The sequence below is a fragment of the Triturus cristatus genome, chromosome 4_1, assembly GCF_964204655.1.
Source record: "Triturus cristatus chromosome 4_1, aTriCri1.1, whole genome shotgun sequence".
In the NCBI taxonomy this organism is placed as follows: domain Eukaryota; kingdom Metazoa; phylum Chordata; class Amphibia; order Caudata; family Salamandridae; genus Triturus; species Triturus cristatus.
The window spans coordinates 709919621-709937687 of record NC_140585.1 but is presented as its reverse complement, the minus strand read 5'-3'; the positions used below and the strand labels follow the sequence as shown (position 1 = coordinate 709937687).

The window sequence follows — 18067 nt, the reverse complement described above, 5'->3', positions numbered from 1 at the left end:
CTCCATCCCAGAGGCAACAACCTGAGACTACTCCTTCAGCTCAGGGTATGAAAAGTTGCCTGGCAGTTCAGGACTTCCAGTGTGTACACATAGATTTCATCAAGTGCGGCACTCATTGCTTATGACATTCATGGGTATGCCTGGTCCCTGTCTCCAGTCACCTGTGTTTCTGACAACACAGGCAATACCTCCTGGACGGAAGTAGTCTCACCAGGCCAGTTTTAGGTATCCCCTTATCCACTAATCCAACGATTAGGGGTGGCACTGCCTCATATCCCTTGTGTTCCACTCGGGTACCTGAGCTCCAAACATAGGAACAGGACTCTCACACCTGTGGTAGGCAAACTAGATGCTCTGCCCCACTGGTTCCCTCTCCGGGCTGGGGTAGTTCACTGCAAGGATGAATTCTATAGGTAATCCGGGACAGACAGCTTCATTTCTCTTGGCAGCTATGGCCCCACTCTAATGAAACCATGGCAATAGGTTATTCATGCTCCCCCCTCGCCCTTGTCCACAATGGACATTTTCTTACCCTACATATCTCTCTCTGCATATACATTCTGAGGAAGCTAGCCTTTCCACCATCAGGATCTAGCTGTTACAGATATCCCATGGATCAATGAGAGACACTGTGATGCTCTGGAAGTAGTTCCTAGAACCCTTCAGAAAAACCAGCTTACATTCTAGGTCCACCTACCAACTAAGGGACCCTACGGCATGCTCTAACATTTTCAAGTTATTCCCGTATTCAGCAGACAACTTTTCAATACCATTTCACCAACATAGCTAGGCAAAATACCCTTAGGAAGACTAGAATGTGAATAACCCCTCCTGGCAAACACATTGCCACTGCCACCATCCTCAAAAGACTCTAATGCCCTCCTGGACCTCAAGTTCATATTGCGCTGCCTCCTGTCATAAGCCAGTGTGGTTTTCCACTCCTCTAAGAATAAGAACAACCTCTCTCCTCCAATGCCAGAGCTGCTGCTGTTTGCTTCTCCACTGCCTTCTTGTCCTCAGCTGCCACCCTCAAATTATCAAGTGTAAATGCCACCTTTCCCTCCTCCAAGGTCCAGGCTGCTTTTTTCTCCGCAGCAGGTAGTGCAGCCTTTTCCTCCTTCAAGGCAAGAGAAGCCAGATAAAATTTCAAGTTCTTCTCAGCTTTCTTGTCCTGATATAGCAATGTGCGAGCATCTAACTTTGATGGAGACAAAGTGCAAGAGCATGCTCGCCTACCAGTCCGGATAACAAAGTTGAAGCTACTTCTTGAGGCAGATCCTCTCCCTGCACTGATGCCTCTTCAACTTCTTCATCCTCATTCTCTTCTGAAGTGATCTGTGCTTTGGATCTCTCCCTGAAGTTCTCCTTCTTGACCTTTAATCCAAACTTCAGCCTCCTTTCTTTGTACATTGTCTTCATTGCCACTAAGGTTAAGCTTACCCAGATAGCCAGATGTACCCCGTGTTCCTACAAAAAATTAAGGTGCAAGAATGTGATTAAAAATATTTATTAAAATCTGATTTAAAAGCACTTTTTGCCACTCAAAAAGTACTTTATGCTTCTAAATCTGGAATGAGACTTAATTTCTGAACTGTTAAAACTGAGTGGTTACTGCTGGCAACGTCCAGTCCCACTACTGAACAACAGTGTCCGAAAGTGGTTTATTGATTTGGGAAGGGAAACTCTTAACAACTTAATAAACATAACCTGGTTAGGTCTCAACACAAGTCTCATTGATTTCAGCTCAACCCTTGATTAACTCTTGTACAAGTAGCAGGCAGTTCCCTCGAGAAATATGTGTTAAGTTCCGACAGTACCAACAATTTTAAAGTCTAGAAACAACACAATAAAAGTCTTCGACCCAATTTTGGAAAATAGGGGAAAATGTAATTGGTAAAAATACACCAAAATTATTCAAATCGGATAAGGGCAACCAGAAACATATTTTCTTTAGAATTTTAAGGCATAATGCACCTACAATTGGTATAGCACCATTGTAAATCCCCAGTTTGTGGTTGACTAGGTTCTAGGAGTGATTTCAGGCTTTCCTTTGTTGCTGTGGTAGGAGTCAGAGTGTCTAGAATGGGTTGGGAACGAATGAGAGCACAACTCTGCACCCGGTATCTCTGTCCTAGTCCGAATAGGTCCCTGATTGAGCTTTTCATTCTACCCACTCCTCCCCAATGATTAATGGAGTGAGCTTAGATGGTGTTCTCTGGTTTCCCTTCGTGGGTTAAAATATACCTGCCTGGGTCTGATGCAGGGGTTTTCATCCCATACTTCACCTGTAGTTGTCTCAAAGGGCTGTCACCTTCATGTTATTCTCCAAGTTTATCTGCTTGCTCCATGGTGAGTGTTAAGTACCACTTTGCTGCAATATATTGTTGTTATCCTCTAACTTCTTGAGTGGATGTGTTCTGGTGTCTGACAACTTCAGCCTCTGGTGGCACGTGCAAGTACATGGTGTCTGTTGGTGTCGGTAGGTTGTTTCATAGTAACCACAGGCAACTGACTTTCTCCATGCTGTATACTATAGAGGTATCCATACAAACAGATCAGATGCCGGAAAGTACATAACTACAGGATAGTCGTTCTTCAGTACACTCTCTTTTGCATATGGATGCTGCTTGGCAGTCTCTTTAGTTATTGCACAGCATTCTATTCTGGAGATGAGAATCAAGCATAGACTCACATATTGGGGAAGAATGTCATGACCTATCCTAATTACCTCAAGTTATGATGTCTCTTAATGGATATAAAAGCCCACCCACATCTCTTTGGGGCCTAAGTTTGCTTTAATTATTTTGTATTCATAAATCTAACCTATGATGTGACTGGTGCCGGCAACATGACCATGGGGCACGTTCTGCATGTTTAGTGCAGGTGTTGCTTATGTGAACCTCCATGATCTTCTCCTATAGAACCGTAGTTCAGATGACATGTCAGGTGGAGGACTAACTTCACTGAGTAAGTCACATTTTTACATTGTCCTATAAAAAATATCACCCTTTTAATGGTTTCCTTTTAAAAGTATTCCAAACCTTTTTTTAATGATGCAACTTAAATATTTATGGTGGCAATACTGAAAATTGATTAATTTTTAATTCTGCTTAATTTTCAGCTTGCAGTGCTTGTACTGTGAAAGACTATTCCGTGATAAAACCACTTTAAAGGATCACATGAGAAAGAAGCAGCATCGTAAAATTAATTCAAAGAATAGGGAATATGACCGGTTTTACATAATTAATTACTTGGTAAGTAACAGAGTTTTGAAATTATTCTGTGATTGAATCCCTATGAATATTGTCAAAATCCCCTTCAGAGGACCACAGGGTAAGCAGGAGCTACTGGGCCCAACGGTGGGGGTTGACACCATTTACTTCTGATGTCCCAGGGCCCGACCTACACTGGATCCTGGGCAATTGGGCAAAGTACCCGTTCAATACTTCAGTGGTAGCTCGCGTTGATCGATCCAAGGCCTATTTTGGGGGGTTGCGGGGGGGGGGGGGGGGGGGGTTTAGACAAAGCGGGGTGAACTCAGGCTCACAACTCAAACTATGTTTGATAGCAGCAATACATGATTGTCCTGTCAAATACTTGCTTTTATGACAATAGTAGTATATATATATATGACCAAAAAGTGAAATATGGCATTCACAGACAATATAATCAGTCAACTGAGGTCAGGGCTGTGAGGTCTTAATGGCATATGGGTGATGGCCCGATCGGCAAAGCTTACTTCATGGTTTCCTCTTCTGGCATTTGGGGTTGCTGATTTGAACCTGAACAGGGTCAACAAACCCATCGGGCAGCACCCATCTCCTCCTTCCTTGCAACAGGGATCCACTTGTCGGAAGCATTCACTGGAGTTTGCTCCCTCCAGCGCACTCCTCTTCCTCACAGGGTCACTGGTCTTAGCAAGCAGGCAGGCAGGCAGGCACTAGTGCTCCAGGCTCCTTGAACAGGTGGTCTTGGATGTCCCTGGGTGATGTCCCCTCACCCAGCTGGGAGACTGACCAACCTTAGCCTCCAGCTCTGGTCACAGGCAGCGGTCTTGCAGAGCATCGCATCCCCCCTCGCACAATCTATCTGGCTGCTTGACAGCTGACAGTTTTGGGGGCCTTGAACTCCCGTTCATATAATTTATTTCCAGACACTAAATGTGATTTAGGGTCTGAGTCTTTGACGTTTGTTTTGGGAGTCTGATTCCTTTTGAAGTGCCCTCTTTTTTTGCATCCCTGCCCTTCCTGAAGTAGGCAATCTGTCACTGCAGGATCGACTCCAAATCTGATATCTGCCAACATAGGCCATGGGAAAAAGTAAGAGGTTTATACCTTGATGTCAGCCATAGAGATATGTATATCAAAAGGTTACCCCAGGGCCCTGGCCCTACTCTAGATGATTCTCCTAATGTGCCCAGGCCCCCTTCAAATGACCTTTCTCTGAATCAAAGAGCACCTTTTGAAGTGTGCAGAAGACCATGGCTCTCCTTCCTTCAGTGAGTGAGCCATCCAGACCACATGAATGCAGCAATCAACAAACCTGTCTGGGTGGATTTCTCTACATCAGTCACCACTGTGTCTCCCAAAATGTAACTCAAAATCTTCCAAGTATAGTGGCATTCACAGCCACACATACACCCATCGCATGCATACAGCATAAGCACTGCACAGCACTACATACTAACTTGATGTAAGCCAAGGGCGAGTTAATCACACAGCAGTGGAACTGTACATGAGTGAGTTGGAAGGCCTCACTCCAGTGACACAGGTAAAAAGGCCTATTAACTTCTACTGATCACTACACAGTATGCTACCACCACTGCACTTGTGCTGCTTAACTCCTGGCAAAGGCAATAGCATTTCACAAGTATGAGGGTAGTGCTTTGGGCACCTCTACCTGTCCAACAGGACGCCAGTCAGTGAGACAGGCCTATATCATGTTTCATATGCATGATTCCTGTTTGCCAATGACAACAAAAATCAGCACCAGGGATCCAGACATCATTACAGCAGAGGCACTAATGGCAGGGATCCACTACACGAGGCATTTTTCTGTCCTAGCAGGTATTAACGCCTATTTACCTGGTGTACAAGTGACTGTGGTAGATCATGCAAAAATATAACTATACCAGTAGTCTTCTGAAGGCCTGCACCATTTGGAGCAGGCGTGCTGTTCAACTTAGTTGTCTAGAAACATCATTATTGATGGAAAAGGTACACTGTTGCAAAACAAAAAATCTATCTAAATGTTTTTAGACTTAAAGGAGGGATTTATTTTTCATCATGAATGAAATTCTAATATGTATCCATCCTCTTGATTTTAGCATGGTGCTTCTTTGGGCAGCCACATTTGCTAAATCACAAATCTCTCGATACCATATCAGTTGTTATAGTCCTTTTGTTTTGCATGCATTTCAGTGATTGACACTTCAGCAGACCAATAAATGCAGTCTGTCATCCTTCATCTTCCAGATACTATTATACCATTAGTTTCAGGTTTACTAAATTAACCCATTCATGCACAGTTTCTATAATGGCTAGTTGATTTAAACAAAGAATGTTTCTATAAAGAGAAATATTTTCTTCCTCAACTCTGCAGCTTTCACTGCTCATCATTGGAGATTTACATTGTTTCATTACGTTTTTGCATTAGGAAAGCTCCCCTCCTGAATGCCCCAAAAGCGGAAATAGAGGTCAAGCCTGTGCATTCAGTAAGCAACAAGTATGTAAAGTAAAGTTGAATGTGGCCCTTTTTCAGAGTGAATGGCACTCTGTATGGCATAAGAACCAAGAGTAAACCAGATATTCTCCAACACTGGATCTTTTATATATTTACGTGTTTAAATAATTGCCCGTCGTCAGGTTCTGAATCCTAGGTACATTAACATAGCAGCTTACAGTGGAAAATATACAGCACACAATATACAGTGTGAAAAGGCTATAGGACTAAAACAACACAGTATCTTTGCACATCTACCTCATTTGAAAGAACCCAAACTTTATCCAATGAGGTGGAAGCTTAAGCTCTCCTACTCCCCGTAGACGCCACCACAGCTCAGATTTCAACTGCACATCATTTATGACTGAGTGTCCTGGCAGAGCTCTGCTCTGACCCTTCAGTGAAATGGAAATTGTTACTATTTTAGTCTGCCCTGGATTTGAACCAGTCAGATCCTCAGCACTGAAGAGTAGTCCAACTCGGGGGCCTTGGCTCAATGAATACCCGTCTATGATTATGAGGTTGCGGTGCGTCTGAGCCAGTCGCTTGGCATTACTGACATGAAATTGGCCATTGATAGTAGTCTCCCAGGGAAAGCACCCGGCTGGCCTGGGCGGAATTCCAGTCGATCTATTTAAAGAGCATCAATCTTTTTAGGCCCCAATTGTCACAAAAGTTTTAAAAGCTGCTATAGAAGGCCTATTGGTCCCATCAAGGCAGGAGGCAGTAGTTGTCCCATATTTTTAAAGGGGGATAAAACGCTGTCAAGCTGCTACCATCCTATTTGATTGCTGAACAACGCTTTCCAAATTTTGGGAAGGGTGGTTTTGTCAAAACTTGAAGAATCGGCACATAAAAGTAGGGTTCTGTCTGACGTGCAATTAGGGTTCAGCTCTGGAGTTGGCACTGTGGACCAAAACCTTAACCTTAACCTTTACCCTATCACGCAATAATATCTTAGAGTTTAGGAAGAAACTATGCTTTTAGCATTTATGGATCTCACTTGTGCCTTTGATACCATCCAAAGGCTTAAGTTGTCGGTTATCATGGAAGACATAGGGTGTGATATTGCGATTGTTAATCTGCTCACGAGGATACACTGGCATACATCTGCTAAGATCCATTATAGCACAGAGTGTGCCCTATCGCCTATAATAAATGCTTCTGTTGGAGTTTGCTAAGGGTGCGTTATAGCCCCTTTCCCTTTTTACATTATATTAACGCCTTGGAAGAATTCCTGTGTAAAAGAAGGAGAGGTTTGGTTAAAGTTGACTCCTGCTTTGTCCTGGTTCTTTTGAACGAAGACTATGCAGTTCTTTTAGCTAGAACTGCTAATGGGCTGCAGATATTTTCATATGTTTTCAAGGCTTTTATGGTTGACCTGAGTCTGAAGACCAATATTTCCAAATCATTTATTATGAAATGTGGTCCCAGATTCTCCAAATCCAGGAAATTTGTAATCTCTGATAAAGAAGTCGCAAAAGTGCATATATTTACTTATGTGGGAATCTCGCTAGTGTCAGCTTGTAACTGAAAATTCTTGTTAAATTAGACCACTCCAATTTCAAAGATCTGTTGATGCTATGGTTCGTTTTGCTAAGAGGCTGGGTCACAAACCAGTAAAAGAATTAGTTCATATTTACAAAAGTAAATATTTGTCAGTTGATAGGTATGGTAAGATTGATAACCACTTTATTCGCAAGCTCTTGGTGCTTCCACTATCCTCTCCCATTGTGTTTGCAAGGCTGAGGTGGGGTTGGGATTTGTAGAAGATCACATTGAATTTTAACCCTTGCTGTCATGGCTAGAGCCTGGAGGAAACCAGAAGTCTAATTTTGTATAACATTTTTATTGGACTGCCTCACGCTAGACAATCCCATGGCTGGCATACATTAAGAATTCCATTACTGAGTTATGGCTCCCAGAACTTTTTAAAATCCCAAGAGCTCTCCACACTGGGTAGGCTTACTCCCCTCTGGAGCGAAAAAGGGTGGCTGGCAATCTTGGGCTCCCCCCCCCCTAAACTCAAATCAGTTGTGAAAAATCTTCGGATATATATGGATAATTTTTTATCCTTCAAAACCCAAGTCAAAGCGCTAGCCCCTGACTGTTTTTGCATCCTCAGGAACCTTAAACCTCTTGTGGGCTGCTTTCCCCAGCAAACTCCAACTGATTGTGCAATCCTTGGTTATCTTGTGAATTGAATAGTGCAACATCCTCTATTTGGGATTAAAAACGCCCATTCTGAAATATTTCCAGGTCCTACAAAAGTCTGCCACATTACTTTTTTTCCTCCCTAAATTCAGTTCTGCTTCCCATCTCCTTGCCAAGATCCACTGGCTGCCTATCGAAAAGCGCACTAAATGTAAGGCCCTATACATCTCACACAAAATTCTATACAGGCATGGAGCCCCCAGCCCGTCTACTCTGATACATTTCTACATGCCATCAAGAGCACTTTGCTCTGCTGATTTAAACTTGGCCTATGTCCCCCACTACAGTAGAGCAAGAATCGGTGGCTTTTCTTGTCTTAGTCCCGGCCCTATGGAACTCTATGCCACTTAAAATTAGGAAAATTCAGGATCACTTACAATTCCGGAAACAGCTGAAATCCTGGCTATTTTCCAACTAGGTTACTGTTTTCTGTCCATTGCTGCCAAATCTTAAATGTGACTAGTGCTAGGAGGCTCCTTAGGGGTATCCGTGCCATATAGAAATCTTTATAAAATAAGAAGAATGTTCATAAGAAGAAGGAACTTAAACAGAAATAAACGAAGACATTTGAAAAGTCGTTGAAATTGTGAAAAGGAAAGATGATCATTATTAGAAAATAAATCTTCAACCCAAATAATACCTCTGTGTATCCAAGATTTCCAAAATAACGATTTATCATTAATAGTAATAAGGTTATTGTACCAGAGAGGGGAGTGCCGGAAGTAATCGCGAGTGACCATCTGTGGCTGATAAAAAGGTTTTAGGGTAACACAAGTATGTTTAAAAAGAGGCGAAGATGTTATGGAATTTAACGGTGACGGGCAAAATGTCTTGAGGTAGAAAAGTAGCTAGAAAAAAAGCACTTAGGGCCATATGTAGGTAGCATAACATTTACCGATTCTTAAATACCGAATTTTACCGATTCGGTATTTATGAATCGGTAAATGTAATGTAGGTAAAAAATCTGTAATTATTACCGATTCGGTAAATATCGGTATTTAAGAATCGGTATTTACCGAATCGGTAATAATGCATCCCTTCCCATTCATTCCTATGGGCCTGGAGGCCCATAGGAATGAATAGGAAGCCAGTTACCATTGCCGATTCGGTAAATACCGAATCGGTAATAGGGGAGGCATATCATGGGTGGCAGGGTGTCACATTGACACCCTGTTGCACCCCTGATTCGTGCATCTGTGCACATGTGGCGCACATACATGCCCTAAGGGCATGTATGTCTGCCACATTGCACTTTTCAAATGGCACAAAAATGCTTTTTGAAAGGTATTCGTCATTTACCATCAACTTGTAGTTGGTGGTAAATAACGAATCCAGACACCAATGATGCACTCACTTGAGTGCCCCCTACATAGCATTTCTGGATTCGGTATTTACCGAATCGGTATTTCACTGATTTCTTAATTTCTGATTCGGTAAATACCGAATCCAGAAAATCAGCCCCCTGCATCGCAAATGCCTTAATACCGGTCGGTAACGGGATATTTACCGAATTTCGGCCGTTACCGACCGGTATTTGGCTTCCTACATGAGGCCCTTAATGTCCAGCCATAAAGGAGTAAACCGAGATTGTGACATAGAGAGCCATCTAGAAGCTTGTCGCAAGCAAAAAGCTTTCTGATATAACTGAAAATTAAGGAAATTAACTCCACCTACTTGTTTAGATTTCCAAAGGTAAGTAAGGGAAATTCTAGTTTTTTTTTTATTCATCCCAAAAATTTAGATCAGTCTGAATCTAATTTCTCTTTTTTATTTAAGTAGCAGAGATCTAAACTGGGATCATTGAAAGGATATATAATATGGGTGAAATCATCATTTTAATGGAGTCCATATGACCCCACCATGAGCGGAAAAAGAGGGTTCCAAGAGCAAAGAAGCTTATCTACTTTATCTTAACAGTCATTAATATTCGCCATGACCGTATCTTTAACGGAAGGGGCGAACCAGATACCCAAATATTTAAAATTGAAAGTATTCCAATGAAAACCCATGGTGATGAAAAAATGACTAAAAGTAAACTTAGTAAGTGGGAAAATGTCAGTTTTATCAGAATTAATCTTACACCCTGAAACTGAGGAAAAGGAAGACTTTTCCTGAAGAAGGGCCAGAGAGATTGCTCAGGATTGGAAATGAAGAGAAATATGACATCATCCTAAGCTGACATTTTTAGGTGATTATCTCCTTATTGAAATCCATTAATTACAGCATTATTTCTGATGCAAGATATGAAAGGTTCCAGAGCAAGTATAAATAAGAGGGGATAAAGGACAACCTTGACGAACATCACGATTTAGCAGAAATTAGTTTGAAATCTTCACATTAACCAAAACCGATGCCATAGGAAATTGATATAGTGAGGAAATGAATGAAATATAATGGGGACCTAACTCATGCCAGGCCAAGAATTTTTAAGTTAGAAGGACGAATCTATATGATCAAATGCTTTCTCAGCATAAATAGAAATTGCTGCCAGGGGATATGAACGAGAAGAAGCCTTGTTGAGAAAATTGAAAAATATTCTGGAGTGATCAGATATAAACCTACCTTTAACAGAACCTGATTGTTCCATGACAATCCTCAAAGGAAGGAAGGGCTCAAGATATAAAGCAAGTAATTTAGCAAAAAATGTATACTCCACATTAACTCACGAAATTGGCCTGTAGTTCTTACAAAAAGCAGGGTCTCTGCTTTCTTTATGAATGAGACAAATAGTAGCCTCCTGGAAGGTGCCGCCAGCGGAACCAGAGTCAGAAATTATCAGAAAGATTAGAGAAGAAAAAATCAGAAAGAGATGATTAATTATAGATTCCTTACCTTAGAATTACCCCCAGGCATCAGACTGGATCCGGTGAATTTTTTGTCAGCAGTACCCCTTCTTGTTGAAAGGTGGCATTGGTCGACTCCGCGTTTGTCGTTGTCGCCGGGATGAGGCCGTGCTATCTACTTAGACGCCGCCCTCGCGCGCTGACATCAGTTCTTTCTTTTTCTGCGCCAGCCAGCACAGATCCGGAGAGAGCGGTACCTTCAGTCACTTTTTGAATGACCTTTTTGGCGACTTTTGGCAACACCTTTTTTGATTCTTAGACTCCTGGTGCACGTAGGGATGCCCGGTTTCAAAGCTTGCGGCTCCTGCCGACGGTTGAGGTCAGTGACGGATCCACACTGCGTGTGCCTATTTTGCCTGGAACACGACCACAACTCCAAGTCGTGTTCCGACTGCCGGACCATGAATCTGAAGTCTTTGAGGGAGTGGTCCTGAAAGCTTCTCGAGGCCCGGCAGTCTGCTCCGCACCGTTCGAGGTCCCAGTCGTGTGGGAGGTTGAGGGGCCGGTCATGGAGCCACCACCACCAGTCTTCTTCCAAGTCTTTCACTCCTCAGGTAAGTCGAAGCACAATAAGTCGAAGAAGCATCATCGCTCTTAGACTTCTCCCTGTCCGTCGGCCAATGTGACAAGAGATGCAGTCCGTGCCCCTCCCGCGGCTTCGTGTGCGGAGCCCAATGGGTCGGCTCTGAGTCTCCCTCCTTTTCTGGGAGCCAGAGGGACCCCCGCCCAGCTTCAAAGCTTTTACGAAGCGATGCATTCCGTCTTTGGGCAGCCCAACTCCGCCGGTGCGCCTTCATGCCCCGCGGACTCTGCTGGGGGTCCTGAGACTTCAACGCCGGCAGCTCCGGCCCAGCACTGCAGGGTCCCCTTGGATCCAGGCCCGAATCCGGATCGGCAATGGTCGACTTCATAAACCTCCCCTGGCGCCGATTCCACCGTCACTGCGCCCGCAGCTCACACCGGTTGTGTCCCCAGCCGGCGTCGACCCCAGCCTCCACCCTAACGTGGACATGGAACCTGACCTCCTTCGACCGACGCAGGAGCCGGCGCCGACGCCGACGGGTACCTGTGTGCCCTTGTTCTACCCTGGTATTCCTTTCAGATCAGATTGGCAAACAGAGGAGCATGAGGAGACCCTTTAACCGACCAGTATGATCCAGACTGGAGAGAGGACCTGGGTGAAGCCAGTGGTCTATATACTTCACCAGACCTTGGCATTTTGTCTCCTCCTACTGTGGCTACGGACTAGGAGGCTTCTTCACTGTGGTGTTGCGTAGGGCGACAGAGACCTTCAACCTCGAGCTACCTACGGTGGCCGTCAGGACTAACCTCCTGACAGAGGTGCTTCACCCGGCAGCGAGCTCTTCGGAGCCCCTTCTGCTGTTCAATGAAGCCCTAACCGACATCCTTTTGGGCACCTGGTCCAGGCCCAACACAGGCGCTCCTGTGGACAGGATGATTGCCCGACGCCTCCGCCTGACCCCACTTTCCTCTCCCAACACCCCACCCCTGAGAGCTTGAAGGTCCAAGCCTCAACGTCCAAAGGCGCATTCCCTAATGCACCACCTGATAGGGAATCCAAAAAGCTGGGCCATCTTGGGAAAAAGATGTTTTCTTCCTCCAGCTTGGGACTGCGGTCAGTAAACACCGCATGTCTGTTGGCTGTTACACCCACTCTGTGTGGGATACGGTAGTGCAGGTGCTGCCCCAATGCCCGTAGGAGGCCTGGGCCACGCTCTCACGTGCAGTCACCAACGGGGGAGAGACTGCCAAGTTTACCATACGATGTGGACTGGACGCCGCCGATTCGCTAGGCAGGATGATTTCAACGTCAGTAGCCCTTCAACGCTACGCCTGATTATGGTCGACTGTTTTTTCCGGGGATGTCCAAGCTACCCTGATGGACTTGCCCTTTGATGGCTGTGCCTGTTCGGCGACAAAGCAGACAGTGTGCTCCAGCACTTCAAAGACTCTCGGGCTGGCTATGGCCAAGTCCTTGGGCCTATCCACCACCCATCCTGCTCAGTCTGCTTTTCAACCCTTTCATGGATACGGAATGGGTGCCCAGAACCACAGGCCAGCGAAAGCCGTGAGACCCACAGTCGTGGGTCTAGGGGCCAGCGAGCGGGCCAGTTCACCACCGACCCCTCTGCAGCAGCCTCCAAACCCTCCTACTCCAAACTTTCAGGGCCACCAATAGCCCGAGGGCGGCAGGATTTCCCATCACCTCCCCCACTGGCGCACCATCACGTTGGACAGGTGGGTTTTGCAGATAGTCCGAAGGGGCTACTCCCTCCCCATCAAGACTACCCCCCCAGCCATGCCACCTCAATACCATCGCATGTCGGAGGATCATCTGGCCCTTCTCGAACTGGAAGTTACAGCTCTCTTGGCCAAGGGAGCCATCGAGCGAGTGCCTGCCCCAGACGTATTTCGTGGTTGCTTTTCCCACTATTTTCTGGTGCCCAAGAAGGACAAAGGCTTGTGTCCTTTCTTGGATCTCAGGAAGGTCAACCGCTTCCTCCAGAAGCAGAAGTTCAAAATGTTGACGCTAGCTCAGGTTCTGTCTGCCCTTGACCCTGGAGACTGGATGGTAGCGTTGGACTTGCATGACGCTTACTTTCACATCCCCATCCTGCCGGCCCACCGGCATTACCTGCGGTTCACAGTAGGCCACAAGCACTTTCAGTTTACCGTGCTCCCCTTTGGCCTTTCTAGAGCCCCTCGGGTGTTCACGAAGTGATGGCGGTGGTCGCTTCTCATCTGCGCAGATCAGGGGTTCCAATCTTCCCCTATCTTGACGACTGACTCGTGAAGGCGGGCTTGTCGCAGGTTGTAGTCTCCCACCTCCAGACTACGGCGGACCTCCTACATTCGCTGGGGTTCTCTGTCAACCTGCCAAAGTCACACCTGACTCCTTCTCAGAAGTTCCTCTTCATCGGAGCGGTTCTGGACATGACGCAGTTTCAGGCCTATCCTCCCTAGCATCGCGTCTGGGATATTCGGGCTATGATTCCGATCTTTCAGCCTTTATCCTGGGTTTTGGTCAGGATGACCCTGTGGCTGCTGGGACTCATGGTCTCCTGCATCCTGCTGGTGGATCATGCCAGGTGGCATATGGAGGCTTCTGGGATGGGGTGGCCACATGGGGGATGCGGAGATCAGAGGCCTCTGGTCTCCAGTGGAGTCTGGACTCCACATCAACCTTCTGGAGCTCCGGGTGATTCGACTTGCACTCAAGGCACTCCTTCCCTCTGTCCAGGGAAGGGTAGTGCAGGTGTTCACGGGCAATACCACTGCCAAATGGTACTGGAACAAACAGGGCGGGGTGGGGTCGTGGACTCTATGTCAAGATGCCCTTCGCCTCTGGACATGGCTGGAACATCAGGGCATATCCCTGGTGGTTCAACACCTGGCATGTTCAATGAACGCCAGGGCAGACGAACTCAGCCGCAGGTGCATGATGGATCACGAATGGCGTCTTCACTCGAAGGTGGTGCAAGGTCTCTTTCGGCAGTGGGGAGAGCCTTGGTTAGATCTATTTGCCACCGAAGAGAACGCTCAAATTCAACAGTACTGCCTGTTGGAATTTTCAATGCGGCATTCACTTGAAGACGCTTTCGTTGTGAGTGGAGTTGCGGTCTTCTATACACCTTTCCGCCTATATCACTTCTGCCCAGAGTGCTGAAGAAGATCAGGCGCGACCGGGCCCAAGTCTGGTATCCCGAGCTGTTGCATCTGGCCATCGATCCTCTGATCTGACTGCCTCTTCGGGAGGATCTTCTGTTGCAGCAGCAGGGGACGGTCCTTCACCCAAACCTGTCCAGCCTCCACCTCCTTGCGTGGAGATTGAGTGGCAACAATTGATGGCTTTCGACCTTCCTCCCGAAGTCTCTGATGTTATTTTGGCAGCCGGGCGTCCCTCCACTAAGATGGTATACTCCTGCAGATGGAACAAATTTGTGGCATGGTGCACAGCAAAGGCTGTGGATCCCCTTTCCGTCCCTCTTTCTGAGGTTCTCTTGTTCCTCCTTTCTTTGGCCCAGCAGGGCTCTGCTCTGGGCACTCTTAAGGGCCTTCTCTCTGCCATTTCAGCCTTTCTTAGGCTTCCTGATCAGCATTCTCTTTTCAAGTCCCCTGTTGTAAATCGCTTCCTTAAGGGCATTACTCATCTTTTTCCTCCTGTTCCATTCCTAATGCCTCAGTGAGACTTGATGTGCACTCCCTTTGAGCCGCTACATAACTGTCCTCAGACTTTTTACCTTCAAGACTGCTTTTCTGATTGCCATCACGTCTGCGCTCAGGGTGAGTGAGCTCCAAGCTCTTTCTTCAAAACCTCCTTTTCTGGCTGTTCATCTGGACAAGGTTGTCCTTCGAACTCGTCCATCCTTTCTTCCCAAAGTGGTTACTTTTTTCCACATTGGCCAAACAATCACTTTGCCCACCTTCCTTCCGCCTCCGCATCCTTCTAAGGAAGAAAAGAGGCTCCACCGTCTGGATCCAAAACATGCGCTTTCATTTTATTTGGATCGCACAAAGCAATTCCAGGTGGATGACCAGCTCTTTGTTGGCTACTTGAGCGCCAGAAAAGGGACGGCCATGCACAAATGTACCATCTCTAGATGGGTCATTATGTGTATCAAAGCTTGCTATTCCTTGACAAAGCCGGAGCCTCCAGTGGGGCTATATGCCCTTTTCAACAGGACGATGGCAGCTACCACTGCTTTGGGACATCGAGTCCTCCTTAATAACATCTGTCAGGCAGCTATTTTGGCGTCTCTGCACACGTTGACAAAACACTACTGCCTGGACAGCCAAGTCTGGAGAGACGGCTTCTTTGGCCGTTCTGTTCTCCAGGACTTTCTGGTGTAATCTTGGTTCGTAGACCCTCCTCTGGGGTTGGTATTGCTGGAGTATCTATTCTAAGGTAAGGAATCTATAACTAATTGTCTCTTTCAGATGAACAAGTTACTTACCTTCGGTAACGATATATCTGTAAGAGACATAGATTAGTTATAGATTCCTTACCGCCCCACCCATCCTCCCCGTTCTGTGAACTGATTTCTAGGGTTGAGGACTTCCTTTCAGGGCACTAGTTTTGTGCACCAGTGGTCAGTGTCTTGCATGGCTCTGCGCTTCTGGCGTGGAAAGTTGTGTACAGAACTGACGTCAGCGCACGAGGACGGTGTCTAAGGATACCGCGACGTCATTCCGGCGACTATGACACCAACGATGAACGCGGAGTCGACCGACGCCACCTTTCGACGTGCAGGGGTACTCCTGATGAAAAATTATCCGGATCCAGTCTGACGCCTGGGGTTTAATTCTAAGGTAAGGAATCTATAACTAATCTGTCTCTTACAGATATATCGTCACCGAAGGTAAGTAACTTGTTCATTTGGCCTTAGGTCCAGGGGATTTGCCCTTCTTAAGCGATTGAAGCGCTCAAAGAATCTCTGACATGGATATGTAAGCTTCTAAGCGTGAAAAATCTCTTTGCTCACTAATGAATTTTTGGTGTTTTTTAAATAAGCATCTATCTGAGAAGGAAGGGGTGAAGATTCAGGTGTATAGAGAGAATGATAATATTCAACAAATCGCACCAAAATCTCAGAATCCTTGAAGACAGGAATTCCTAAATCAGTGTTTTGAATCTAAATTGTCACTTTGCGTACGAACCTTCAAATAATTAGCTAAAAGCGTTCCCATCTTATTACGGCTGCCATAATAATGAGCACTACTGCAAAGTAAAATTGAGGAGGCTTTGTCTGTGAAGACTTTATTAAACTTAAGTTTTGCACGAATAAGTTCTTGTAGATTATATGAGGTAGATGAAGAGTTATATTGATATTCTAACCGTTTAATGTCTAATAAAAGAGATTGATGCCGTTTAATAAAATATTTATTTTCTTGGAGTCAAAATCAATAATGTATCCCCGAGCACAAGCTTTAGAAGTACCTCAAAGTAATTGAGGAAATATAGTAGAGTCTGCATGGATACTAAAGAATTAGTCTGGAAAGTTCAAAATAAAAGATGAGGAGAAAGCAGGGTCGAGTAAAAGAGAGTTATTAAATCTCCATCTATAAGATTTGGCATGGTCCTGGAGCAAATGAAAGGGTTTAATGGCCGAGGAATGATCAGAAATCACAATTGGTTCAATAGTAGAGCTAATGAGCTTTTGGGAAAGCAATATAGATGGTCAAGCCTGGAGAGGGAGCCATGAGGTGCCGAAAAGAAGGAAAATTCTCTACTAGAAGGATTACAATGATTCTCAATGAGTCAACCAAAAGGCACGGGTGATGAAAGAAAGAAATTGCTTGTGCATTTTTTGTGGCATATATTCAACTGGGGATTACTTGATTACAATCCCCTCCCACAATGAAAAAATCATCAGCATGTTGTAAACACATTTTGGAGATAGTAAGCCAAAAGGAAATATCAGATTGAGTGGGTCCATAAATATAAAAAATAGTAAAGGGAGTGTCATTAACAATCAACTTAACAAAAAGCCATCTTTTTTTTTTAACATAGTTTTATATAGCGCAAATTGACCCAAAGGTATCGACTATCAGAGCGCTTTACAAAAGCACCAGTTGCGTTACAAGAGTACACATTCCTTTTTTGTTAGGCACAGGCAGAATAAGTGATTTGCCCAGAATTACAGGATATTGCGCGTCCTTGCCGAGACTCTAACCCAGTTCCCCAGATTTGAGGTTGACCACCCTAGCCATTAGGCCAACTCCTCTCCTCGCCTTTGGTATCAGTTTCTTGTGAAATGGTTACCAATTTTAAATTCGTATGACAAAGAAGAATTATGCCTTTTTTCTTATCAAAGAGAGAGAAACAAATACAGAACCTACTCAACCTTGTTTACATTTTAAAGCTTCAGGCTCAGAAAGGTGAGTTTCTTGGAGAAAGAATGAGGTCAGGAGAATTTTTAGCTATTTGAGACAAAATTATCTGCCTCTTCATATAGGATTAATAACTCCTTTAACAGTCCATGAGATACATCTGAATGTGACAACAAAGAGTATTATCTACAGATAAACGGTCTATTAAGATAACATATTGAACAACCATTGAAAAATTGAAAACGAAAAAAGGAAAGAAAAACTAGGTCAAATGGAAGAAGAGAAGAGGAAAGAAAGAAGATCAAAAAAGAAAAGACAGTAAATGTTAAACGCCAACGACTGTGGAAACATACCATATTAAAATGACCACAGGGAAGGATTGACGACTGCACAGGGTAAAGACGGCACAGCAAGGGAGTACGCATCAACGGATGGAC

General features: G+C 45.0%; 1 protein-coding gene across 2 annotated transcripts in view; it reads left to right on the top strand.

Annotated features, from left to right (window-relative positions):
• ZNF277 (zinc finger protein 277) overlaps positions 1-18067 on the top strand; it is a 733870-nt gene that overhangs the window by 495052 nt on the left and 220751 nt on the right. For both annotated transcript variants that reach the window (XM_085653187.1, XM_085653186.1), the window contains one exon: positions 3122-3254. In XM_085653187.1, coding sequence (XP_085509313.1) covers positions 3122-3254 — 133 coding nt within the window. The remainder of the gene's footprint in view (positions 1-3121; positions 3255-18067) is intronic.